The sequence below is a fragment of the Psammomys obesus genome, unplaced genomic scaffold, assembly GCF_907164565.1.
Source record: "Psammomys obesus unplaced genomic scaffold, mPsaObe1.curated_primary_1811, whole genome shotgun sequence".
Classification (NCBI taxonomy): Eukaryota; Metazoa; Chordata; class Mammalia; order Rodentia; family Muridae; genus Psammomys; species Psammomys obesus.
The window spans coordinates 1,192,036-1,219,630 of NW_026593895.1; the positions used below are offsets into that span (position 1 = coordinate 1,192,036).

Here is a 27,595-nt window from a genome sequence, read left to right on the forward strand (position 1 = left end):
TTTGATTTGATGTCATTTTGTCGCCTTAAGAGCTTGGGGTAAAGTTGAGGAACCCAGGAAAAGGTCCACCTCATTCACTAAGATTGAACAAGGCTCTGGAGAATCTTTCACAGATTTCTTGCAAAGATTGGTTTCAGCTGTAAACAAAGCTGTAGCAGATCCTGATGCAAGACAGGTGTTGATAGAGACCTTGGTGTTTGAGAGCATGAATACTGAATGTAAAAGAAGTTATCAGACATTTAAAGGCAGGGCAGTGCCAAAGGATGAGCAGATAAGAGACATGACTGGTATTGGCTCTCACAAGCATCATGGCGATAACATAGGATGAGCTATAGCTAGAGGTCTCAGATATCAAATTGCCCAGTGCTTTAATTGCGGTCAATCTGGCCATTTACAAAGAAGTTGTGAGCAAGCTTCCAAAAGCCTCAGATCTCAAAATGCCCAGTGTGGTAACTGTGAGAAATATGGTACTTTCTGAGCCAGATCTCAAAATGTCTGGTATGTTCACTCTAAGAAATATGGTACTTTCCACTGGAGATGTGAACAAGCTGTTTCTGGTGGCAGTCGGTTCTCAAAAAGAACGCTGAGGTTTCCCCAGGGTTTGTGGACATTGTGGCAAGATATATAATTGGACCAATGAGTGCATGTCCAAGAAAGATATCCAAGGTAATCTCTTGTAAAACTGGGGCTTGAGAGCTTGAGGCTCTGCGGCAAAAACTATGAGCCATTTCCCTCTGGTCAGCCAGGAGATAATAAGCAGGCAGAAAAACTGCAATTAAGCATTGCTGATCTCATGCATGCTACTGAAGGCAGTGCTGTTCTAAATTTGGCCACAGATAAACCTCTTACATTATCTCCCCAAATTCAATGTTACAAATTAACTACTGGAGTTTATGGTATTTTCCCTTCAGGGACAGTAGGGATGAGCTTGGGAAAAAGTGGATTAACTTCCCAAGGATTCATTGTGCATCCAGGTATTATAGATGGGGATGTCAAAGACGAAACTAAAATTATGGCATGTGTAAAAAAGAGATTCAAATTAATGCAGGGGATAGAATTTCTTGGCTGCTACATTAAGGGCAAAGTTTCTGCAGTAGAAAGAATGGGGATTTGGGAGTACTGGAAAATGTGTATTCTGGCAAACAGTGGTTATTGATCAGAGTCCAAAGTGCAAGTGAATGGTGTTGAAATAGAAGGTTTGGTGGATACAGAAGCTAATGTGACTATCATTTTCCCCCAAATCCTGGTATTCAGAATGGCCGCTGCAAAAGCTTTATAGACGGTTTGTAGGAACTGGTAAGTCATCTCAAATAAAACGAAGTGTATAATGGGACCAGAAGGGCCAACAGGGAAGTTGAGACTATATGTCTGACCTGCCCATAAATTCATGGGAAAGAAATCATTTACAACAATGGGGTACTCTAATATTTCTCTAATCCCAGAGACAGCTCATGATGAAATTAGAGGGAAATAGTTGATGTTCCTGGGAGGTATTGATACGTATCATCAAGAACAATCACAAGCTTTGCCATCACAAGGATGGAGTTTCCAATATAAGAGGGGCCACTGCTGAAAAAAACCAATGGCCTTATCCTTAAAATGGTTGACTGACAAGCCTGTATTGATAGAGCAATGGCCCTAAACTAAGAAAAAAAATTACAGGCACTTGAGCAAGCAAATAGCTAGAAACAAGCTATAGCTATTTTGATAAACTGAGTCATATAAGAAACTGTAGTATTCTGTAATGGTGCATTATGTAAGGAGTAGCAAAGTAAAGTTGCCAATCTCCTTATGGGCTGTATTAATGATTTAAGAATTTTATTTTGAAACTAGAAAAGCTTCAATTCAGAAATTGATATTTTTTATTATAAACTGTTAAAGACGACTAACCTTTAATATGTTCAGAACTATATTTGTAGTCAATTTAGGTACTAATTTGATTAAATTACAGAAATAAGTCTTATTTAGTTTCCTGTATACATTTTCAAGGTTAAGCCTAAAGCAAGTAACTAGAAATAAGCAAGGCTTGCTGAGCTCAGATATACTTATTAGAAATTGGTACTCAAACTTGTCAGAGATCTGCTAAATATGGCATTTAAAATGTTCAATGGAAAAGCTTCCTATGACAGAACATTTTAGAATCTTTTGTTTGTCTCTACTGTCACAGTGATGTGCTTTGGCTTTGTCAGTTTGTATCTGCTTCCATGGAATCTGGTAGCTTCCTTTAGACTAGTGACTGCAGTTCTGAGATTTTTATTAATCTACTCTGTGGATGACACATTTCTGTGCTCTTTCTGTGTTCTCTTTGCCAGAGGTTCTGTTACTTCAAGGCTGGAACTCCTGACTTCATTTCTCTTCCTCTGATTTTACAATTATTCCTTACTCTTATTCCTTACACCCTCTTTCCCCTCCAACTTTCTTTATCACCCACCTAGTGTTGGGAGGTTGGAAGGGACTGGGGTGGAGAAGGATGGTAACTATAGGAACATATATAAAGTAGCCAAATGTATGTGGCTACAAGCTATAGCTATTTTGGTAAACTGAGTCATATAAGAAACTATGGTATTCTGTAATTTCTGGGAAGTTTCCTCAACTATCTTTGCTAACATTTTAGTGTAGATTCAATTTGTTATAAGTATTAATTTCCAGTAAATCTCTTCACTCTCCATTCCCTGTCCCTTCAACACAGCATTTACTTGTACCTGTCAGGCTGCTGCCTCTCCTGGCATCGTCCCTGCTTTTTCGTGCTACTCTGCTTTATGTGTTTTTCCTCAAGTGTCAATCCTCAGGACCCTCACAGTCAACCAGCTCCCTTGGACTGGCCTTGGACCTCCACACTCAAATCATCGAACCCACACACACTGCACACAATAAATAAAATGTAATGAAAAAAATTTAAAGACCTTCTGGGAAAGTTCTCTAAAGGACAAATGGATGATAGGAACTTTACAGCACACAGTAGTGAAACGGTAAAGGCAGCATAGCCTTTAAGGCATTAACCCAGCTCTAACAATTGCCTCATTCAACAGTCTTCCAGAATGGATCCTGGCTCCTCCTTCTGCTGGAGGGCTGCAGGGATGGCTCAGTGGTTTAGAGCACTTGCTTATTTTTCAGAAAACCTGAGTTCAGTTCCCAACACCCAGGTTGTTGGGTGGTTCAGAACTACCTATAAATCCATCTCCGAGGGATCTGACAGCCTCTTCTGGCTTCCAAGGTCACCTGCACTCATGTGGCATACGTGCATATACTTGAATTTAAAAACAAATCTGCCTTAGAGCAGACTTCAGATAGTGCATCATTTTCACTTGCAAATATTTACATCATTTTCACCTGCACATACTTAAATATATATATATTTTCAAGACAAGGCTTCTCTGTGTAGCCCTGGCTGTCCTGGACTCGCTCTGTAGACCAGGCTGGCCTCAGATTCACAGAGATCCACCTGCCTCTGCTTCCCAAGTGCTGGGATTCCAGGTGTATGCCACCATGTGTCACCATGCCTGGCCTAAATATAATTTCTAATTGTCTAGAATATTCTTTTTATTTTGACTTATATAAAATGCAATACTATTATCATTCCTAAAACAACTCCTTAATATCCTTTAATACCCTGGTCCAGACTATCTGAAAAGCACCTTTTCATGAGAGGTTTGACTAAAGAACAAAAATTTTCTGTATTTGACTGATATATCTTCTAAGTTTCTTGTTTGGTTGCCGTTGAAGGTGTGTGTGTGTGTGTGTGTGTGTGTAGGTCAGAGGATATCCTCAGTGTTGAGAGTGTAGGCATAACGTTATTGTGCACTGTGCAGATTCAAATGCTGATTTCTATGCCCCATATCTGGTTGCAGTCCTTGTTCTGAGAATCTCTTGTCTAAACTTTGCTCCCCAATTGTCCCTAATATGCCAACAAAGCATCTTAATGGCCAGTCACTGAGCAAGGTAGAGAATAGGGCTGGACTTCCTACCAGCCAGGAGAGGAGGGAAGAGGAGTAGAGAGTGGGGGGGGGGAGAGGAATTGGCATTGAGCAATGGGAGTAGTCCAGCAGACATGATAGCTGGAGCAGAGAAAGCCATAAAATGCAAGTGTCTTGGGAATTTTGGCAAAGAGAAAGCCAGACTAGTTTAAAGGGTTCATGTAGACTTATATTGCTAAGTTGTTGTGCTGTAAAGCTTATTAAACAAATTTAATAGTTCAGTCTCAATTATTTGGGCGCTAGCTGTGTTAAAAGAGAAACTGCAACACAATTTTAAAACAACCCTTACTTGTCTGGAACTTTGCCAATTAGGCTAGGTCAGGTAGCTCCAGCTATCTGCCTGTCTCTGCCTCCCATCTCACAAGCACTGAAGTCACAAGAATGTTCCACCATGTTTCTGGCTTTTTTTTGTTTTGTTTTGTTTTTGGCTTTTTAACATGTGTTTTTGGGGATTGAACTCAGGTTTCCATGTTTGCAAGACAAGTACTTTCTCGAGAAAGCCAAATCCCCAACTCACTAAGTCTTTTCTAATTCACAATGAAAGTCTCATTTTCTAAGTTAGTTACAAAACTACTTACAAAATGAAGGCAAGTTTATTTTAATCTGAGTTCTTTCAAAATTGTATGTGCTCTGGGGCATGTGTCTCACGGGTATATATTGGCTCAACACTTCAGTTGGTGAGGTCAGAATCAGCTAGTCAGTCTACTGTGAAGGCATTCTTCTGCCTTATTCACTGATGCAATGAGGCTTTAGAGACATTGGCTTCTAGATTTGTGCATGCTTAAAAGCCTCTTTGTACCGTGCTTCGGAACGCAATGATGCTATGGGATGTGTACACTCAGTAGTAAGTGTGTACACTGGGCATCATTTTAGAAATGCTTTTGAGGAATTTACTTCACTCGATGGTAGTGGGCAGCGTAAGGGTCTTCCGAATTGGTAGCTGAAAACATAACACTCACCACGTCCAGCCATTCCTCTGCTTCCAGGCCCCTCCTGTTTGGAAATCTTTCTTTGCCTTCCTCTTCTACTTCTTTTCTTTTCATACTCAACTACTATGGGTCCAGTGGCTGCCATGTACTAGATGTATTATAAACTTGAACCCAGACAGTCCTCACCATTTCATGGAGGGGAAGCCCCAGAGAATCTAGGGATCTGTTGCAGGCTGCTGGGCTCTGAAAGCCAGACTCTTGCCAGTGTCTCACTACTCTGGAGAACAAGCTCTGACCATCAAGTCAGATAGTGGAGGTGAAAGGTTCACAATATATTTATAGGTGGGCCGGTACCTGCTCCGTGAAATCCCCCGCAGACATAGAGCTTTCCATCCACGGCGCCTGCGCTGGTGGAATTGGTTCGCAGTGAGAGGAGGGGAGTCGGCATAAGCGGGCCTTCCCGCCAGAAGTCTCCATCAGGGTTGTAGATCTCAACCACATCAAGGCATTTCCGAACTTGTCCCCTGTCTCGGCCCACACAGCCAATTCCACCTAAGAGAATGAAGCACAGAAATGGGCTGTTTGGGAGGAGAAGCCTCACAGGGGACATCCTCCTCCCCTAGCACTGTTGGCAGCACAGGCCCGATGGCCTTGACTTTTCTTTGTCACCTATTTCAAAGGTAATTTCTAAGTGACAGCAATGTCTTCCATATGTTTCACAGACAAGTTTAATGTCATTGTAATGCAGCATTTCCCATTACTGCTTAGGCATAAGATTTATTCCGCATAGATCCTGCAATGTTGGTTCATAAAGTACTCCCTTTCCAGTAAGAATATTGGTTGAATGACTCAAACACCTGCCTCATTGTGAGCAATGAGCTCACTGATGTAGCTATCAAGAACTATCTTTTTTATGACTCATCATTGCAAGCTGGCTTCTCATCTTCACTTGCATGGATACTTTTCATTTGAAAAGAAGGGCTCTTAGGTAAATTTCAGGTTTGAGATTAGAGGGAGACCAGAAAGACTGGAAGGTGAAATGTCCAGGCTCCTCCCTTACTAGCCCATGGTTTATTCAACAAGTGATCACTAAATGTTCATTGTTGCCAAGATAATGGTAAGTGATAAAGAGTTTTAAAAGATTGATAAGGCTTTTGCCCCTGCTTTTTAAGAAATTAATGGAGCGAAGGCAGGGAATAGTGGTGCACACCTCTAATCACAATACTGGGTGAATAGAAGCAGGCGGATCTCTGTGTGCTTTGAGAGTTCAAAGACTCGTGCTGCTCCCAGCTTGCTCTCAGTTTCCTGTTTGTAGCTCGAGATGTGAGCGCTTGGCTTGCTGTTCCAGTTGCCATGCTAGCCTGCTCTCAAGCTTCCCCTCTATGGAAATGGGCTCTTATCTCTCTGGAATGGCAATCCAAAATAAACCCTTCTATAACATGCCTTGGTCATAGTATTTTATCACAGAAGTAGAAAATTAACTAAGATACCTCCTAAGTCCCAAGACAAAAGGGTCATGGTTCCTGACTTACAGGTCAGCTCCAGAGACTGAGGCAGATTCCCTGGAAGAACGGACACTCTCATATTTGCAATCATTCTCATTGTTACCTCCCTCCATTCAGATCTACCGCTGATCTTTGTATGTCATGGGAGGATTGTAAAGTATTGGCCTTGGCTGTACCAGCCCCCTGGAAGAATGGTCCTGGAAGAGCTACTACATATATGGGGTAATGACTGCTTATCATCAGTGGGGTATATGTTTATCACAAATCCAAAAATAAAAAAATACTTACAGCCTTTATTATAGATTCCACTCGCTGAGAAGTTGATCATATAGCCTCCTTGCCTCTCTTCCTCATTGCTACTTAGACTTAACTCTACAGAATTAGCCAGGTAGCACCTTCATCATCACCCGCTTCTTTGTCTCTTTCTCTGACCCCACCTTCAGCACCTCCCGGAGATCCTGACACATCATGTGTCAGGAAAGAATGAATGAATAAGAAATGTTCCTTCCCCATGTTCTCCCTGGTCACTCCTTCCTCACTGTATTCCCTGCCTCTCTGGGTCTGGGTTCTGTAAGCTCATGGAGGGCAAAGGTCACATTTTCATGACTAAGCCTGCCATACAGTACTCAATGAATCCAGGGGGGCTGCAATGGGAGCTTCGTACTTCACAATAAGTGGGTCTTAAGCCACTTTTTGAAGGTAATAAAGACTGGAGGGGTTTCCTCTCTTTACAGATGTTACCTAGCCAGTTCTCTCAGCATAAACACGAGGACTGAGACTATGAACTCAGGACACTGCCTTCTCTCTTATATGCTTAGCTGAACAATCTAGCCTATTATGAAGCTGAGTCTGAACTGCTGTGTTTTGGAGGAGAAAACACATTGGCCACAGAGTGGCTCTGTGTTCGTGGGCAGGGCCACTTTCAGTGTGGAGCAGTGGTGGTGGGACATTTCTTAGCCTTCAAAAAAATGGAAATTCCTACTATTGGCCAAGAAGTCAAGCAGAAGAGGGTTTATCTGCAGCAGCAGAGCCCTGCAAGGTAAGAAGATGACGAGCTCCCCCTGTGAGAGGCAGGAGTGTTGCTTTGGGGCTAGCCTGCGCTGCAGCCACGTTAGACCAGGGAGCGAAACAAGCAGTCTAGACAGAAGTCACCCAGAGCGCCAGCAGCTTGGTTCTAACTCCGAAGTCCCACAGAAAGGTCCTTCAGAGATGCTGCCCCCGTGTGACACAGCAGAGTGCTTTTCACTCTTGACTGTCTGGGATAATGAGAGTGCTGTCACCTTCGCTCTGCTGCCGAGTGTGTTTAATCACCGCATTCAAAGCTAACCTTGTGAAATGTGCCTCTTCTCGTTGGTAAGCACACAGTTCACATGCACTGCCCCACCCCGGGACTGGAGCTTACTGTGCTTACCATGTGCTCTCCCTGTCTTGGCCCCTGAAGCCTGGACTCCGTGACACTGAGTGTAATTTCACCTCAAGCACCCTCCATTAGCAGCAGGCTTAATGAGCTTAGACTGAAGATGAATCTTGATTAGATAAATAATCAAATAAAGGCCCGATCTTTATTAATAAGTCAGCACTGGCTCTACAAGTACAGCCTTTGATGAGAGGAAGCCTAGGGTGGGATCTGCACAGCTGCAGAATGTCAATAAGTCAGCTCAGGCTTTAATTTATGTGCTACCAGAATCTCTGAACATGACTTTCCCTCACTCAAAACCAAGCGAGTGAATAGAAATTACCTTCATAGGTCATGCCCAAATGCGCTGCACATGCAAAATATATAGCTAGATTGTTCGGGGGTGGGAAGGAGAAGAAAATTACAACTTGCCACTCTTTCTTCATTTTATTCCTATAAAGATGAAGATTGCCTCTTCGGATGTTGGGCTATGATAGATTCTTTCATTTCTGGGGATGTGTGGGAGTCAGCTTGTCCTCCCACAGAGGGCCCGGCCAACAGCTGGCTAAAGGCACAGGGACATGCCATCCAGTTGCCCGTTAATGTAGTCCACACCCTTCACCTACAGGACTGCCTCAAGGTGGCAGGCTTAGTCTATTCCGATCTGGGCTTGATCCAAAGCAGGAGAGGGATTTCACTAACAGTTATGGCAAACTCCCAAAGTTGCTTGCATTGCTAAACCAGACTTGGGGTTGGGGAAGGACTGTGTGTGGTGGCAGTGGGGCACCCATGTGCCACGGTGAAACGATGTGGACTTTTAGAAGACACACCCAGGGTTCACATTCTTGTGTCACTATTTGATAGCCAAATGAAGTTGATTGACTTAATTCTTCTAAGCCTCAATCACTCTCACCTGGAAACTAAGGATAATAACATTGATTTCATAAAATTTGGCAAGGATCAAACGTCTCAGCTAATATCAAAGAAAAGCAGAAAGCAAGGAGGAACTCAGAGTACTCATGGGTATCACCGAAGGAATTCTCTGACATATCTCCTCTTGTGTACTGTATCTAAGCAACATGGCATGCATGCAGCTGGTACTCAGATGACAATTATTTTCTTTCATGTTCTGTGGGGTTTGATGTACACCAGTATTTTTTGAAATTGTTGAGATCTTATGATTGCCCTCAGTTGGATTTGTGGATAATTGCTGGTTTACTGATATAGGGCCAAATACTCTTAGACATTTCTTTTGAATGTGGGCAGAGGGAATCATGTCCAGTCAGCCAAAAGCTGTGGTAGTGCATGCCTGTAATTCCAGCACTTGGGAAGCTGAGGCAGGATGCCTGCCATTAGTTTGAGCCTAGCCTGAGCTATATAGTTAAGTAGGAGGCCATCCCAGACTACATAGTATCCAGCCACGGCTACAAAGTAAGACTGTTTCAAAAAACCAAAGACCATCAGGTATGAGGCCGAGGAAGCTTTCTCTGACCTCACAGAGCCGCTTACCTGGCCATAAGCATTTGAGCTGTAAGAGCCGTGGGAAAGAAATCATTAGCTTCTTAGAGTAAAAGTGGCCAGGCTTTCTTTTGACTTGTGTTGACCTTAGCCTCTGCCTACTAATGGGATGCTTGTGACAGTTTACTTCCTTCTTGTGCAGATTGACAGCTCTTTGATTTTTTCCCCCTTAGTTACTTTAGAATTCTAGGTTTCAAGCCTAACGCCAAAAAACAAACAAACAAAAAACACCAGCTTGTCACTTTCTAAAGCCCAACACAGGGGCTCTTGGGTATTTTCAATAAAAAGCTCTTATCTGCCTTTTACCAAATCCTGGATAAGGCTAGACATTACTAGCCAACAGCATGCCTTGGGTTTAGAAAACTTGGGATGACAGTTCCCACATATTTCAGGCTGAGAATGTTAGCAATCTGCTTGCATTTTATTAGCTACCCAAGCAGAATACCATACCCCCCCCCAAAAAAAACCCCTAAAATCTCAGAAAAAATAACAGAAAGAGAAGACCAAGTTTCATGTGTTAGAGCTTGATTTTGGAGAGAAAAACCCCATATATTTGAACTGTTTTGTGCCTTACAAGTGAAAATGTAGAGAGGCAAACACATCACTCTAGAATGACAAGCCAAAAAAAAAGAAGAAAAAAGAAAGTAAGAACTTAGAAGGCGTTGGTGCCAGATAAGCTGTAGTTGAAAGTCTCCTTCCATCTGATTGTGAGCAACCTTAGGCTGTCCATCTTACCCCAGGCACCAGGCAGCGGTGTTTCTAGCCATACCAGGGCTTTCCATATCCTGAGCTCATCTTTCCTTGTCTCTTCCCACACTGCACTAGTGTGTAGTACAGGGCCTTCAAAGGCCTGAGGGTTGAGTCCCGAAGGAGAGAATAACTCAGGGTGAGGCAGGGACAGTGACACTCATAAAGTTTAGAAGATGACCAGTAAGGACTACAGCAGCCCCAAATGAATGTCACCATTGCCCTCCATATCTCTCTTAATCACCAGTTCTGTAGACTGTACCTATTTTCATATCTATTCCTTTCTCTAAAGAAGCACAAGGTTCTGGATAATTCAGGTCCTGCCCTCCTTACATGCCTGGTTTGCAGTTCTCCCCTGAACCTTAGGCGGAGGCAGCTCAACAGTTCCACATAGAGTCAAGACCTTTCTCTCTGACCCCTTCTCAGGCTGTGTTCTCTGACACCCCTCTCCCTAGCTTGACATATTTCTGCACCTTTAAGGCCTAGCTTGCCTATACCCTCTCAAAAAAGTCATTCCTGTCTCCATACAGAACAAACAGAAATCAAGTTTTGTATGAAAACATATTCTCTCTCTCTCTCCTTTCCCTCTGTTCCTCATTCTCTCTCCTATTATATTAACCTGCAAGCTCTCTGGGGGCAGAACCCCCAGCACTTTCTTCAGTGAAACTGAGGTGAACACATGAATGGTAGTTTTCTCTTCTTATTCCCAGGCCACCTGTTTGCTGATGGCTAACTAAAATGTGGCAAGTTCTGAGTCCAAAGAAGTCAGTGCTAAGTGTCTGGGCAGCTTTAGAAGCAGATCGTGTCAAAAAGAGACTGCACCAGGTCTTCTCCCCAGGCTTGCCTGCCTACCAGGACAATTAGCCTTTCCTGACTTGGGTTGGACTACCTAACAAAATGTAGACCAAACTCCTACTAATGCTTCTACAAAGACCTGTCAATCAAATATATCCCAGCTCAAAAACATCAGGGACACAAGACAAAAGTCCTACAAAGAATGGTGTGCACTTTGTATTTCCTGAGGTGCCAAGCATGCTGCCTTTCTCTAAATAAGGCTTGACAGAATTTGTTAGGGAAAAATTTGAGGAAATAAAGATTAGAGTGGGAGAGATGGCTCAGGAGTAAAAGTATTAAATTTGCACACCAGCTGACCTGAGTTTGCACACCTGATGACCTGAGTTTGATTCTTAGCTGGATTTAGTGGCACATATCTGCAAAAAAATTTTAATTCAGAACATGGCTGCTCTGGCAAGAGATCACATCCAAGATCTTCTGGGTCTGTGTGATCCGGCTGAAATACAAATACACCTTTAATCCAAGAGACAGAGGCAAGCAGATCTGAGTTCAAGGCCAGACTGGTAGAAAGCAAGTTTCAGGTAAGGAAAAGCTTAGATCCAGGCAAGGTGGTGCATGCCATTAATCCCAAACAATAAAGGTAAAAGTTAGTTTATAGCAGGAAGCACCCATGTTTGAAAGTGATGTCTAATTGAGTGGCAGAACTAGAGACGAATCAGAGAAAGATTTGACAGAATAAGATATGCCTACCTCTAGCTGTCCTCAGGACTTCCCTGGGTGAGAGGAGAACCCTCTCGCCTAACAAAGACCACAGTTACCACTCAGGTCTCTATCCCTGAGGTGAGCAGTAGCAACTCCTGAAAAAACGCCAGACATCCAGAGACTATACCGAAAAAGCTGAGAAGACATCCTTCAGGAAAAACCAGCTTTCTGCAAAGGAGATTCTTTTCACCACAGGATCCCCAGGAACCACCAGAAAATAACCCCAAACACCTAAGATAGCACAATGGGTAGAGGCCAGCGTAAAAGCTCAAGCAACAAAAGACAGAGCAATATGGCATCTCTAGAACCCAGTTACCCAGGGGCAAGTAGCCCTGGACACCCCAGCATAACTGAAATCCAAGAAGATGACCTAACAACTATGCTCATGAAGATGATAACAGAGGAAACAAATAAGATACATAAAGACATAGAGGAAGATAAACTCAAACAGAATATTGCCATCCATAAAGAAATAGAGGAAGCTGCAGCTAAACAGTTTATGGCCTTTAGAAAGGAAATGCTTAAAGCACTGAATGAAATAAAAGAAACAGAGTTGAAGGAACTAAAAGAAAAACAGGAAAGTACAATCAGACAGGTGAAGGAAGTAAACAAAACAACTCAAGACCTGAAGATAGAATTGGAAAAATTAAAGAAAACACAAATGGAGGAAATAATGGAGAGGAAGAATCTAGGGAAGAAAACAGGAACTACAGAGGTAAGTATAACCAACAGACTACAAGAGATGGAAGAAAGAATCTCAGGTGTAGAAGATACAATGGAAGAAATCGATGTATCTGTCAAAGAAAATGTTAAATCCAAAAAATTCCTGACACAGACCGTCCAAGAAATCCAAGACAATATGAAAAGACAAAACCTAAGAATAATAAGTATAGAGGAAAAAGAAGACTCCCTTCTCCAAGGCCCAGAAAATATTTTCAACAAAATCATTGAAGAAAATTTCCCCAAGTTAAAGGAGAGGCCAATAAGAATACATGAGGCCTACAGAACACCCAACAAATTTGACCAGAAAAGAAAATCCTCCCGCCACATAATAATCAAAACAGTAAGTATACAGAACAAAGAAAAAATACTAAAAGCTGCAAGGGAAAAAGGCCAAGTAACATATAATGGCAAACCCATTAGAATCACACCTGACTTTTCAACAGAGACTATAAAAGCCAGAAGGGCCTGGACGGATATCATGCAGACCCTAAGAGAACACAGATGTCAGCCCAGGCTACTATACCCCGCAAAACTCTCAGTCCTCATAGTCGGAGAAAACAAGATATTCAATGACAAAAACAAATTTCAACAATACCTACAAACAAATCCAGCATTACAGAAGACACTGGAAGGGAAAACACAACCCCAAAAAATTAGCTTCTTTCAAGAAAACACAGGAAATAATTAACCATACTACAGTAAAACAAAAAGCAACCAAGCACACAACCTGATGACCACAGCCAACATCAAAATCAAGGGATCTAACAGCCACCGGTCGTTAATCTCTCTCAACATCAATGGACTCAACTCTCCAATAAAAAGACACAGATTAACAGAATGGATACGTAAACAAAACCCAGCAATCTGTTGCATACAAGAAACACACCTAAGACACAAAGATAGACATTACCTGAGGGTAAAGGGTTGGAAGACGACTTTCCAAGCAAACGGACCCAAGAATCAAGCAGGAGTAGCCATTCTAATATCTGATAAAATAGACTTTCAACCAAAATTAATAAAAAGAGATGGGGAAGGACACTTCATACTCATCAAAGGAAAATTTCACCAGGAAGACATCATAATCCTGGAAAATTTCACCAGGAAGACATCATAATCCTGGAAAATTTCACCAGGAAGACATCATAATCCTGAACATCTATGCCCCAAATACAAGAGCATTGTATTTGTTAAAGAAACATTGATAAAATTTAAACCACATATAGATCCCCACACATTAAAAGTGGGAGACTTCAACACCCCACTCTCAACAAAGGACAGGTCAACAAAACAGAAATTAAACAAAGAAACAGTGTCTCTGACAGAGGTCATGAATCAAATGGACCTAACAGACATTTACAGAACTTTACGCCCAAACACAAAAGAATTTACCTTCTTCTCAGCACCTCATGGAACCTTCTCCAAAATAGACCATATAGTTGGTCACAAAGCAAGCCTCAACAGATACAAGAAGATTGAAATAATCCCTTGTATCTTGTCTGATCACCATGGAAAAAAGTTGGACCTCAACAATAACAGAAATAACAAAAAGCCTACACACACATGGAAACTGAACAACTTGTTACTAAATGACAGCTGGGTCAGGGAAGAAATAAAGAAAGAAATCAAAGTCTTTCTAGAAATCAATGAAAATGAAGACACAACATACCCAAACTTGTGGGACACAATGAAAGCAGTGCTAAGAGGAAAGTTCATAGCACTAAGTGCCTTCAAAAAGAAATTCGAGACAGCTCATTCAAGCAACTTAATGGCTCACTTAAAAACCCTAGAAAAAGAAGAAGCAGACACACCAAGAAGGAGTAGACGGCTGGAAATAATCAAACTCAGGGCTGAAATCATCAATTGGAAACAAATAAAACAATTCAAAGAATCAATGAAACCAAGAGCTGGTTCTTTGAGAAAATCAACAAGATCGACAAACCCTTAGCCAAGCTAACAAAAAGGCAGAGAGACACCACCCAAATCAACAAAATCAGAAATGAAAAGGGGGACATAACTACAGACACTGAGGAAATCCAAACAATCATTAGGACTTACTTCAAAAGTCTATATGCCACAAAATTTGAAAATCTAAATGAAATGGACAATTTTCTTGATCGATTTGACTTACCAAAGCTGAATCAGGACCAGGTAAATCAACTAAATAGTCTTATATCCCCCAAAGAAATAGAAGCGGTCATCAAAAGTCTCCCATCCAAAAAAAGCCCAGGACCAGATGGCTTCAGCACAGAATTCTACCAGACCTTCAAAGAAGAGCTAACTCCAATTCTGTTCAAACTATTCCACAAAATAGAAACAGAAGGAACATTACCAAACTCATTCTATGAAGCCACAGTCACCTTGGTACCTAAACCTCACAAAGACTCAACAAAGAAAGAGAATTTCAGGCCAATCTCCCTTATGAACATTGATGCAAAAATACTAAACAACATACTCGCAAACCGAATCCAAGAACACATCAAAGAAATTATCCACTATGACCAAGTAGGCTTCATCCCAGGTATGCAGGGGTGGTTCAATATACGGAAATCCATCAATGTGATCCACCATATTAACAAACTGAAAGAAAAAAAAAAACACATGATAATCTCCCTAGATGCTGAAAAAGCATTTGACAAAATCCAACATCCCTTCATGTTTAAAGTATTGAAGAGATCAGGGATACAAGGCACATATCTAAACATAGTAAAGGCCATATACAGCAAGCCTATAGCCAACATCAAACTGAACGGAGAGAAACTTAAAGCAATCCCACTGAAATCAGGGACAAGACAAGGCTGCCCACTCTCTCCATATCTCTTCAACATAGTGCTAGAAGTCCTTGCTAGAGCAATAAGACAGTTGAAGGAGATCAAGGGGATACAAATTGGAAAGGAAGAAGTCAAATTATCACTATTTGCAGATGATATGATAGTATACTTGAGTGACCCCAAAAACTCTACCAGGGAACTCCTACAGCTGATAAACACCTTCAGCAAAGTGGCCGGATACAAAATTAACTCAAAAAAAAATCAGTAGCACTCCTGTATACAAAAGACAACAGGGCCGAGAAAGAAATTAGGGAAACAACACCCTTCACAATAGCCACAAATGACATAAAGTACCTTGGTGTAACCCTAACCAAGCAAGTCAAAGACTTGTATGAAAAAAATTTCAAGTCTCTGAAGAAAGAACTAGAAGAAGATATGAGAAGATGGAAAGATCTCCCATGCTCATGGCTTGGCAGGATTAACATAGTAAAAATGGCCATCTTACCAAAAGCAATCTACAGATTTAATGCAATTCCCATCAAATTGCTAACACAATTCTTTACAGACCTGGAAAGAAAAATTCTCAACTTCGTATGGAATAACAAGAAACCCAGAATTGCTAAAACAATCCTCTACAATAAAAGATCTTCTGGAGGTATCTCCATCTCTGATCTCAAGCTGTACTATAGAGCAACAGTTATAAAAACTGCATGGTACTGGCATAGAAACAGAATGGTGGATCAATGGAATCGAACAGAAGACCCAGAAATAAACCCACACACTTATGGACACCTGATTTTTGACAAAGGTGCCAAAACCATACAATGGAAAAATGATAGCATCTTCAACAAATGGTGCTGGTCTAACTGGATGTCTACATGTAGAAAAATGAAAATAGATCCATACTTATCACCCTGCACAAAATTGAAGTCCAAGTGGATCAAAGACCTCAACATAAAACCAGACACATTAAATCGGCTAGAAAAAAAAGTGGGGAATACCCTAGAACTCATTGGTACAGGAGAGAACTTCCTGAACAGAACACCAACAGCACAGGCTCTGAGAGCAACAATCAATAAATGGGACCTCATGAAACTGAAAAGCTTCTGTAAAGCAAAGGATACTGTCATCAAAACAAAGCGATTGCCTACAGATTGGGAAAGATTCTTCACCAACCCTTTATCTGACAGAGGACTCATATCCAGTATATATAAAGAACTAAAGAAGCTGAAAAGCAGCAAACTAAGTAACCCACTTAAAAAATGGGGAACAGAGCTAAACAGAGAACTCTCTGTAGAAGAATATCGAATGGCAGAGAAGCATTTAAAGAAATGCTCAACCTCATTAGCCATTAGGGAAATGCAAATCAAAACAACCCTGAGATTTCACCTTACACCCATCAGACTGGCCAAGATGAAAAACTCAAGTGACAACACATGCTGGAGAGGTTGTGGGAATGTAAACTTGTACAACCACTCTGGAAATCAATCTGGCGCTTTCTCAGACAACGAGGAATAGCGCTCCCTCAAGATCCAGCCATACCATTCCTAGGCATATATCCAAAAGAGGCTCAAGTACACAAAAAGGACATTTGCTCAACCATGTTTGTAGCTGCTTTATTTGTAATAGCCAGAAGCTGGAAACAGCCCAGATGCCCCTCAACTGAAGAATGGATGCAGAAATTGTGGTACATCTATATAATGGAGTATTACTCAGCAATGAAAAATAAGGAAATCATGAAATTTGCAGGTAAATGGTGGGACCTGGAAAGGATCATCCTGAGTGAGTTGTCCCAGAAGCAAAAAGACACACACGGTATATACTCACTCATATAAACATACAACATAGGATAAACCCACTAAAATCGGTACATCTAAACAAACTAAGCAAAAGAGATGACCCTAACTAAAACGCTCAATCCCCATCCTGAAAGGCAAAGAGGATGGACATCAGAAGAAGAAGAAAACAGGAAACAACCTAGGAACCTGCTACAGAGGGCCTCTGAAAGTCAGAAGAAGAAAACAGGAAACAACCTAGGAACCTGCCACAGAGGGCATCTGAAAGCCTCTGCAGTGCAGACTGTCAAAGCAGATGCTGAGCCTGATGGCCAACTGGCGGGCAGAGTGAATGGAATTTTATGTAAGAAGTGGGAAATAGCAAGAGCTGGAGAGGACAGGAACTCCACAAGGAGAGCAACAGAACAAGAAAATTTGAACACAGGGAACTTCCCAAAGACTCATACTCCAACCAAGGACTATTCATGGAGATAACCTAGAACCCCTGCACAGATGCAGCCCATGGCAGTTTAGTGTCCAAGTGGCTTACATAGTGATGGGAAGAGGGACTGCCTCTGACATAAACTGATTGGCCTGCTCTTTGACCACTTCCCCCTGAGCGGGGAGCAGCCTTACCAGGCCACAGAAGAAGACAATCCAGCCATTCCTGATGTGATCTGATAGACTAAAATCAGAAGGAAGGAGAGGAGGACCTCCCCTATCAGTGGATGTGGGGAGAAGCATGCATGAAGAAAGGAGAAGTAGGGTGGGATCGGGAGGGGAGGAGGGAGAGGCTTATGGGGGGATACAAAATGAATAAAGTGTAATTAATAATAATAAAAAAAAGAAAAAAAGATACGCCCAACTCTCACAAGAAGAGAAGAGGAAGTTTTACTAGGACAGTAATAGAGAGATAGACTGCAGAGAAAGCACTCAGGTGAAGACCAAATGAGCCAGAGATTGAGAGAGAAGCTAGAAGATTAGAAAAGACTGCTGGGGTTAGAGGCCAAGCAGAGCAATTCAGAGCCTGGAAGAGAAGCCAGATTGAATAAGTTATCTGGGAGAGAAGTTTGAGCCAGGACAGCTGAATTGAACCAGCCAGCCCAGAGCTCAGTAAGAACAAGGGTGAGCTTATTCAGCAGTAAGTCTCAGAGGCTGAAAGCTTTCTAGGTCTAGGTTAGATTGTATGGAGGATAGAGCTTCAAGGACTAGGTCGTGGTTCTGAGACAACGGGAACAGGCAAATAAAAGTTACTTTTATACATATCTCTAATTCCAGGACTCCGGCGCGAAGGTGGGAGGCAGAGATAGGAGAATGCCTGGAAGCTCACAGGCCATCTAGCCTAGAGTGTGCATTGCAGCAGAAAACAAACAAGGAGACCCCAATTCAAAGTGGAAAGCGAGCAGCAACTCCTGAAAGCCGTCTCCCACATATGTGCAGCGGCGCAGACACACACATGCACATTCATCACAAATGCCAGTACCCGGACTCTACCGTCAGGAATTTTGAATTTGTTATTTTTATGGGTTTTTATTTTATCTTATGTATATGAGTGTTTTGCTTACATGCATGTTTGTGTATCACATGTGTGCTAGTGTCTGCAGCAATTCAAAGAGGGCTTTAGATGGTTGGGAGCCACCATGTGGTATTGGAAATTGAACTCAGGTCCTCTACAAGATAAACCAGGGCTCTTAACCTCTAAGACCTCCAGCCCTGAATTTCTCTGGTTTTTTTTTTTTTATAAAGGGTTATAAGAATCTTGGTTTATTTACCTCATGTCTAAGTAAAATGATGTACATAAAGTGGTATTTGTATATTACTTGTTCATTGATATAACAAATGACAGATGATGGAGGATGAGAGTAAGAAAACGTAATTAGGTTAAACTAATTTTTTTTTAATTTAATTTACTTTAATTTAATTTTGGTTTTTCGAGACAGGGCTTCACCATGTAGCATTGTCTGTCCTAAAAATTGCTTTGTAGACCTGGCTGGCCTCGAACCCATAGAGATCTACCTGCCTCTGCTTCCTGAGTGCTGGGATTAAAGGTGGGTGCTACCAGTGCCTGGCAGGTCACACTAATTGAAGAAAGACAATGTGTTTCATTCAAAATGACAGTGTGACAGTACGCATGGTTTTTTTTTTTTTTTTTTTTTTTTTTCTGCTGTGATTATTTTCTTTTGAGGCAGCCTTTCGCTATGTAGCCCTGGTCTCTTTATGTGGACCAGGCTGGCTTTACACTCACAGGCTCTGGCTGCGTCTGCTTCTCAAGCCCTGGGATTGTAGGGTTCAGGTGTACCCGTATAAATGGCTCTCCCTGCGCATGACACAGAGGGCACATGAGACAACCTTAAAGTTTTGTTTTGCTTTGTTTCTAACAGACCTTCACTACTGACAGCTTTTCAACATTTTGTTAGCCCTCTCTCCTAAAAGTAACTTCGGAAAATGTGGACTAGCAAACCATTGATGCTTTCCTGCAAGTACAGAGACACCAGCGCTGAGCAGGCACTCCTAAGATTGTTCTGGTCTGTTCTCACTAATGTCACCAGCACTGCTCCCTGCTGAAGCTTCTTAAACCATGACTTCAGAATCAAAAGCCTATATAAAAAATTTATCTTCATTTTTTGTTTATGTGTTTTTTATGTTTATGTGTGTCAGAAGGGGCCATCGAATCCCCTGGAGCGAGAGTTAAAAGCAGCTTGTGAGCTGATTGGGGTGGGTGCTAAGAACTAAACTCCAGTGTTCTTAACCACTGAGCCACCTTTCCAGTCCTCAGAAACATTTTAAACTTCTAGTTAACTTTAAGCAATCTAAAATTTCCTGTGCCTGGTTCATATTTGTATGAGACACAGAATAACCAGCTTCTGGCTCCTGGTTTTGTCCCTAAAGTATTCAGAGTCTTTTGGGAGATCACACACATAATCAGCTGGCTAATACAGTTCAGGGTTAGTAAGCACTCTGAACATATGTTACCTACAGGGACAATCTCACAATCTGTGTACTTGAAGTTCAGTCCTATGATCATTCACTCCAGAACTGCCTGGAAGCCCCTACTCATAGGATCTCAGCCCCTTTCAAACCTTCTCACAGGTATCTGGTAAGAACAAGAGTCAGGCACACGCCATTTTAAAGCACAACTTAGGTAATTCACAATACATTTGTATTTAAAAAGTCAGAAGGAAAGACAAAATCTTGTTACAGTGGAGCTCAGAATGCTCATAAGATAATTCAGCACTAGAGTGATCTTTTGAATGCATTTACAGTAATAACTTGGACCTTTTATGTAACTCTTCCCTTCATTACTCTTTAATGGCATTCAAGCTGAGTCAGGCTCCGACAATGCTGTTATATTTTCAGCAAGGCAATGAGGCACAGAATGGCTTCCTGCGGAACAACGTTGATGGTTTGGGGCATTAGCTGTGTGGGAAGACTTGACATTGGCCATCTCCCTCTACAAAAAAATCAAAAGCTTCTATTTAAAAAATTGCTGCAAGACATCTAATCTGACTTTTAAAAAGTAGAACTTTACATGAAGGAAGACTAGGACAGGAAACAGAGATGGAAAAATTCAATTTTGCAAACAAATGTTTACCAAGTATTTGTCACCTAAAGCCAGCCCTTAGGTAAGAGACAAAGAGGTAAACAAGACAAGGCCTTTCCCTTGTTTAAATGACAAGGGCAGGGACAGAGAAACCTTGTGCTATTGAGAAACAGTGGTTCATATGAGCAAATGGCCACACAAGCCACTGGGAGGAGATAGATTTCTGCTGGATCCTGAAGCTGGAGTTAGCAGCACACAGTAAGAGGGTAGGGGAACAGGCTCAGAGAGATGTGTGTCCAGGAAAGGGCCCTGAGGCCTGGAGCTCTTCCTGGGGTTTCAGGATGCAGCTGGAGAAATGGGGGCTGCATGGTGGGCAGGACTGTCTAGGCTAAAGGCTGAAGGTGGGACTCTATGCCTCACATTCTGTCAAGTTGAAGTGGATTCTGTACTCAGTTTGACTTTTCATAATATATACTTGATGGAAACCCAAAACACATATATGAATATGCATCTTCATTCCAGGAGTAAGCACAGATTATTCAAAAGCATAATTAACATTATGGGATTTTAAAATGTGCTTACTTTATCTTACCCACCATGTGCTTCTGTGCAGAGAGAACCCCCGGGCATCTTAGAAGAAACTTATAACTAAGTTTTCTCTTTTTTCCTTCTTTGGGAATATTTTAAAAATTCTGATCATGTCTTTCCCTCTCCCAGTTCCTCTCAGAGCCTCCCCAACTCCCTACCCACCCAACTTTTTGCTCTCTTTCTCTTTCAAAAAGAAAGAAACACACAAAACACAAAAGCGAACAACAGAACAAAAAGGCAAAAACCAGTAGGACAAAACAAAAACAAAAACTAAACTAAACGAAAAGTCCACAAACAAAGAAACATGGAGTTTGTTTGTTTGTTTTTTGTCTTGGCCAACTACTCTTGGCAGGGCATAGGGCTTGCCCAGGAGTGTGTGTGATATACTTAATGATCTATTAATACGACTTTTCTCCATGCAAATGAAAAAACATTTTTTTTTCTGATTCCAAATAAGGCATTTTAAAATACACAGTTGAAGGAAGCACCCTTCTTTGGTCTTTTGGAGGGTCCCAGTGGTTCCATCTGGCACACAGCACCATCACCACTATAATACTTCCCAAAACACAAGCACGAGGAAACCCTCAGGAAGAAAGTTTCAGCACCCGCACGTTTGGTTGGTGTACCTTTATTCATAAGGATCATAAACTATGTAGATTAGTTACTAGGAAGTCATCCATCAGAACCCACCAATAACAGCACAGTACAGCTGATAAAATACACAAGTAGCCACATGAAAAGTGGAGTCTCTCAAAGCAGCTGTCCATATCTCTACCTTTATGTTGAGAAGGCAATCTAGAGAGGGCAGGCCAACACTCAACCCCAGGCCACTCCAGCCAGAAGACCAGAGAGAAACAGAAACCAAGGAAGAAAACACCCATTCAATAAGGACAAACCCAGAAATTGGCATCTTGATCAATAATCACTCCAAATCCAGATGCCTAAACACCAGTTTAAGAGTGCAGTCAACAACAGCCAAGGCAATGTGTTACCACAGAGCTCAGCTATTCTGTGACAGCAAGCTCTGGATATTCCAACACAGCTGAAAGACAAGAAAATAACCTTAACACTAACTTTATGAAAATGACAGAAATCCTTAAAAAGGAAATAAAAAACCCCTCAAAGAAATAGAGGAAAAGACAATCGAAAAAGTGGAGGAAGTCAATAAATCCTTTCAAGAGCGTCAAGAAAGCCACAAACAAACAGTTGAAGTAAATGAATAAAACTGCTCAAGACCTGAAAATGGAAATAGAAGCAATAAGAAAAAGACAAATTGAGGAAATTTTGGAATTGGAAAATGGAGGTAAGCAAGCAAGATCTACAACAGTATCACCAACAGAATCTCAGGCATAGAAGATACGATTGAAGAAATCGATACACTGGTCAAAGAAAATGACATGATATATCAGTTAAAGAAAATGTTAAATCTCAAAAATCCCTGACACAAGCATCTGGGAAATCTGGTACACCATGAAAAGACCAAACCTAAAGGAAAAGATTCCCAGCTTAAAGGTCCAGAAAATATTTTTTAACAATATCATAGAAGAAAAATTTCCTAACCTAAAGAAGGATATGCCTATAAAGATACAAGAAGCTTACAGAGCACCAAACAGATTGGACCAGAAAAGGAAGTCCCCCTGTCAGATAATAATCAAAATGCTAAACACATAAAACAAAGAAAGAATATTCAAAGCTGCAAGAGAAAAAGGCCAAGTAACATATTAAGGCAGACCTATTAGAATCACACCTGATTTCTCAATGGAGATTCTAAAAGCCAGGAGGGCTTAAACAGATGTGCTGCAGACTCTAAGGGACCACGGATGCCAACCCAGACTACTATACTCAGCAAAAAAAATTTAATCACCATAGATGAGAACAAGATATTCCATGATAAAGTCAAATTTAAAAAATATCTATCCACAAGTCCAGCCCTACAGAAGATAGTAGAAGGAAAACCCCAACCTGAGAAGGTTAATTACACCCACAAAAACACAGGCATGAATAATCTCACACCAGGGCACCCAAGGAAGGAAAAAGCACACGTATGCACACACACACACACACAGGAGCATATTCTGCATGGTATTTCTAGTGTTGCCCATGAGAAAATGTGTGTGCATCACACGCAGCAGTGGGCGGTGCAAGTGTGTAGCATGTCATCAGCACAGATTCACTGTGGAGGAGGGAAAGCAGGCAGAGGTGTGGTTCTCTAACAAATGACCCAGTGCAGTGATGCCCCCTTGGGTGGCTGTGCAGAGGTGTCTGGGCTAATCATTATCAGGGCTCTAGTGTACACTGGACCTCTTACTACAAGTAACATTAATTATAACTATTACGTGGCAGAATGCACTCTTAAGTGTCAAAGCCAAATGACTTAATAATGCGTGTTAACAAAACAATCACTTGCTCACCTACGTTCACCGCAGCTTTATTTGTAATAGTCAGAAACTGGAAACAACCTAGATGTCCCTCAGCTGAAGAATGGATAAATTAAATATGGAACACTTATGCAATGGATTATTACTCAGCTATTAAAAACAACGATATCATGAAATTTGCAGGCAAATGGATGGAACTAGAAAAGATCATCCTGAGTGAGGTAACCCAGACCCAGAAAGACAAACATGCTATGTCCTCACTTATAAGTGGATATTAGCCATAAAGTACCAGGATAACCACGCTACAACCACAGACCCAAAGAAGCCAAGTAACACGTAGGGCCCAAGGGAAGATGTTTGAATCTCACTGAGAAAGGGAAATAAAATAGACATCTGAGGTGGCTGGATGGAGGGATCTGGGTGGAAGATGGGGTGGAGAGGGGAACAGGAGGGTTCAAGTTCAGGAAGGATGGCTGGAAAGGGAACTGGCAGAGAGAACTGCAATCAGTGGTGGGCACATCTCTGGAGCAAGCTAGAAATCTAGGACAATGGAAACTCCCAGGACTCTGTGAGGGTGATCTTAGCTAAGACTCCTAGCAACAGGGGATATGGTCACCTCCTGTAATCAAGCAAGATTTCCAGTAGAGGGAAACCCACCCACCCACAAAACCTTTGACCCATAAGTTTTCTGCCTATAAGATGTGCAGGGATAAAGAGGGAGCAGAAAGTGAGGGAATGGTAAACCAATAACTGGTCCAATTTGAGTCCCATACCATGAGAGAGAACCTGCCCCTGACACTACTAATAATATTCTGCTCTACTTGCAGACAGGAGCCAGCATAAATGTCATCTGAGAGGCTTCACCCAGCAGCTGATGGAAACAGATGCAGAGACCCATATCCAAACATCAAGAGGAGCTCAGGGAATCTTGTGGAAGATGATGGGGAGGAAGGATTGAAAGAGCCAGAGAGATCAAGGACACCACAAGAAAACCTACAGAATCAACTAGCCTAGGCCCATAGGTGTTCACAGAGGCTGAACCACCGACCAGAGAGCATGCATGGGAGGACCTAGGTCCCCTACACATATGTAACAGATCTACAGCTTGGTCCTTATGTGGAACCTCTAACAGCAGGAGTAGGCGCTGCCTCTGCCTCTGCCTTTGGATCCCTTTCCCCTAACTGGGTGGCCTTCTCTAGCCTCAAGAGAAGACGATGTGCCTAGCCCTACTACAACTTGCTATGCCAAGGTGGGAGGATAGCCATGGGAAGTCCCCCCTTCTTTTCCTCTGAAGAAAAGGGAAGGGGGGCATATGAGGCGAGGGGAGAGGGAGGAACTGGGAGGAAAGGAGGGAGGGGAAGCTGTGATTGGGATCTAAAGTAAATAAATACATTAATTAATTAATGAAAAGAAAAGAAAAGCAGTCTTGGTAAGTGAGGTGGCCTGGACCCAGAAAGACACATGCAACATATTCTCTCTTAAGTTTGGATTCTGATTCTGAATCTTTAGGTGTAAGTAGATAACCTGGAGTAACCATGCAAACCAGGCAAGTGAAAAAGCGACATAGGAAGTGGAGGAGCTTTAGTGAAGGATACAGTAGAACACAGGTGCTGTGAAGGAGAAAATAAAAAAAAGTGGGGGGGGGAGTTAACTAAGGAAGGAGAAGGAAGGAATACAGAGGGTCTGGAAGAAGCCATGGGTAAACATATTACCTCATATTTACCTTAACATCCATATTATATAATAACTCCTCCAAGAGCCATAGCCAAACAAGGGAAACCTCCCTTTGAATTGTTGGTCAGGGGAGTCCAAGAGACTAACGCTATCACTGCCGTCCCTGGTTGCCTCGGGACTCACTGCTGAAGATGCCACACATTTAAGATGCAGGACTGGGAAGAATGGAGCCGGAACTGACCTGGAAGTCTTCTCCCCCAGGACCAGCCCTCAGGGTATCTGAAGGTGCTATGCCAGCTGCCAAGGGAGAAAAGCAATCAGTTGTCCTACCCAGCTGTGATGCCTATGAACCACGACAACCATGGCCATATATCCCCAGTGGTGCAATAGTGTCACTCAACTGTCAAAAAGCCAGACTTCCAGGCCACTGCCTAGCAGACAGAGGCGAACCATGAAAAAGTAAAAATGTGTCTGTGTTCCAGTGCAGAGACCTGAAACACTGTTCTGTAGCATGTTGGAACACTGCTAAAGATATATGATCTCCTGGCCTACTCATGTTCAGTCTGTGGAGATAGACACATAGTTGTCTACAGTATATTCTTGTGTCTGTTGTGTAGAATGCATGGAGGAGCTTGCATGTGTGATGTGACAGCCACAAAAGATGATGAGACAATAGCAAGCAGCAGAGGGAAGGACTGAGGACTGACATGTGGCTTGGTGGCAGAATACTTGCCTGGAGTGAAGCCAGACCTTAGGTTCTATCCCAGAACTAAAGAGAAAACCAAAGGCACTTGCCTAGCAGTGGGAAGGAAAAGAACCAGCCAAATCTGGTTACCTGTGGCCTCTTAGTTCAGGGGGCGCAGAATAGTTGCATGATTCAACAACAACATTACTCATACGCAGAGGACAACCTTTGTTGATATCTATCCGTCTGTCTATCTGTAATGTGCACGCATGTATGTTTTCACGTGTGTGTGTGTGCTTGCATGTAAAGACCTGAAGTTGATTATCAGGTGTCTTCTTTCCACTTTCCACTTGGTTATTGAAGCAGGGCCCCTCAACAAACACAGAGCACACCAATTTTTACTAGTCCAGTTATCCAGCTTACATAGGAGGTCTCTTGTCTCTTTTCCAGAATTCTGGGATTACTAAAAGGCATCCCAGAAGGCATCATAAAAGTTTGCCTGGCTTTAATGTGAATTCTGGGGATCAAACTCTAGTTCCCAAGCTTGTAGACAAGTGCTTTATCCACTGAGATGACCCAGCTGATCTTTAGTAATAATATATTTTTAAAAATTATTTAAGATGGGTACCATGGCACACGCCTGTAATTCCAGCACTTGGGAGCCAGAGCCAGGTGGACCTCTGTGAGTTTGAGGCCAGCCTGGTCTACAAAGCAAGTCCAGGACAGCCAAGGCTACCAGAGAAACCCAGTCTCGAAAAACAAAAAATTAACTTCAAAATTGAACAAATTTGGACTTGAATCCTAGACTTAATCCCACTATTTGTATAGTAAAAATAATCAAAGAGAAGGACTTACTTAAAAAAGAAGTGCATGTGTGTAAGGATACATACACATGAGTGCAGTGCCGACTAAAGACAGAGACATCAGCTCCCCTGGAACTAGAGGGACAGGTAGTAGTGAGGCACCTGAAGGGGGTGCTGGGAATCAAACTTGGGTCCTCTGTAACAGCAGTATGCACTCGTACACACTGAGCTATCTCTCCAGCCCTAAGAACTTACTTTTGTAATATATTTTGAGAACCGAAATAATACATTATTGTAAAGGAAGTAATGTTTAATACCCTTCAATAAATATTATTTTGCATGGAAAAATGAACAGATGAAAATATGATAACTTAAAATAAATTTTTTCTTGATAAAAATGTAATGGGATTTAGGCAGTCAAACAGGCTGGCATTAAGTATTTGGAAAATACAGAGTCTTTCATTTCTTAGACGCAGGGCCTGGATCTGGTTTTCAATCCAGTTTATCCACTTGAGTCTGATGTATCCATGAACTAGACCTCATTCCTATAATTATTTGAATAGTTCTGGGAGAGTAATAGAAATAAGATGACCTAGAATTTCAAAAGCAATAAAGACAAAGTAAAAGGACATTTGTAAAAGTAGATTTTTATGGGAGGTGGAGAGATGGCTCAGTGTTTAAGAGTACTAGGTGCTCTTCCAGAGGACCTGGGTTCTATTCCTAGCACCACTGTGGCTCACTGTAACTTCATTTCTAGGGGATCTGATGCCTTCTTCTGCATCCTCTGACAATGCATGCATGTGATGCAGAGATATACATGTAGGCAAAGTACACATATACATAAAGTAAAAATTAAAAGAGAAAATAGAATGTAAAAAGTAGACTTTAGCAAACTTATTATCTGGGGATAGAGAAAAAAAAGTAGCGTAAAGCTTGCTCTTTCTACTTGTAAGTGGTTCAAACCTGAAATTAGAGTCTCAGAAAAAAAATACACTGGGATGAAAAATTGCTGATGTAGAAGCATTTTCAAAAAC

The 27,595-nt window shown here is 41.8% G+C and overlaps 1 protein-coding gene and 1 long non-coding RNA gene across 2 annotated transcripts in view; one reads left to right on the plus strand and one right to left on the minus strand.

Moving 5' to 3' along the window:
* The first annotated feature begins 1,213 nt into the window (after window positions 1–1,213).
* Window positions 1,214–25,668, plus strand: LOC129684308 (uncharacterized). Its single transcript, XR_008721303.1, has 3 exons — window positions 1,214–1,296; window positions 6,526–6,630; window positions 24,227–25,668. It is a non-coding gene; the product is annotated as an uncharacterized LOC129684308 (long non-coding RNA).
* The window catches only part of Kbtbd12 (kelch repeat and BTB domain containing 12), a 51,520-nt gene continuing 25,873 nt past the window's right edge, over window positions 1,949–27,595 (minus strand). The window contains exon 5 of the mRNA XM_055617425.1: window positions 1,949–5,455. Coding sequence (XP_055473400.1) covers window positions 5,229–5,455 — 227 coding nt within the window. The 3' untranslated portion in view covers window positions 1,949–5,228. The remainder of the gene's footprint in view (window positions 5,456–27,595) is intronic.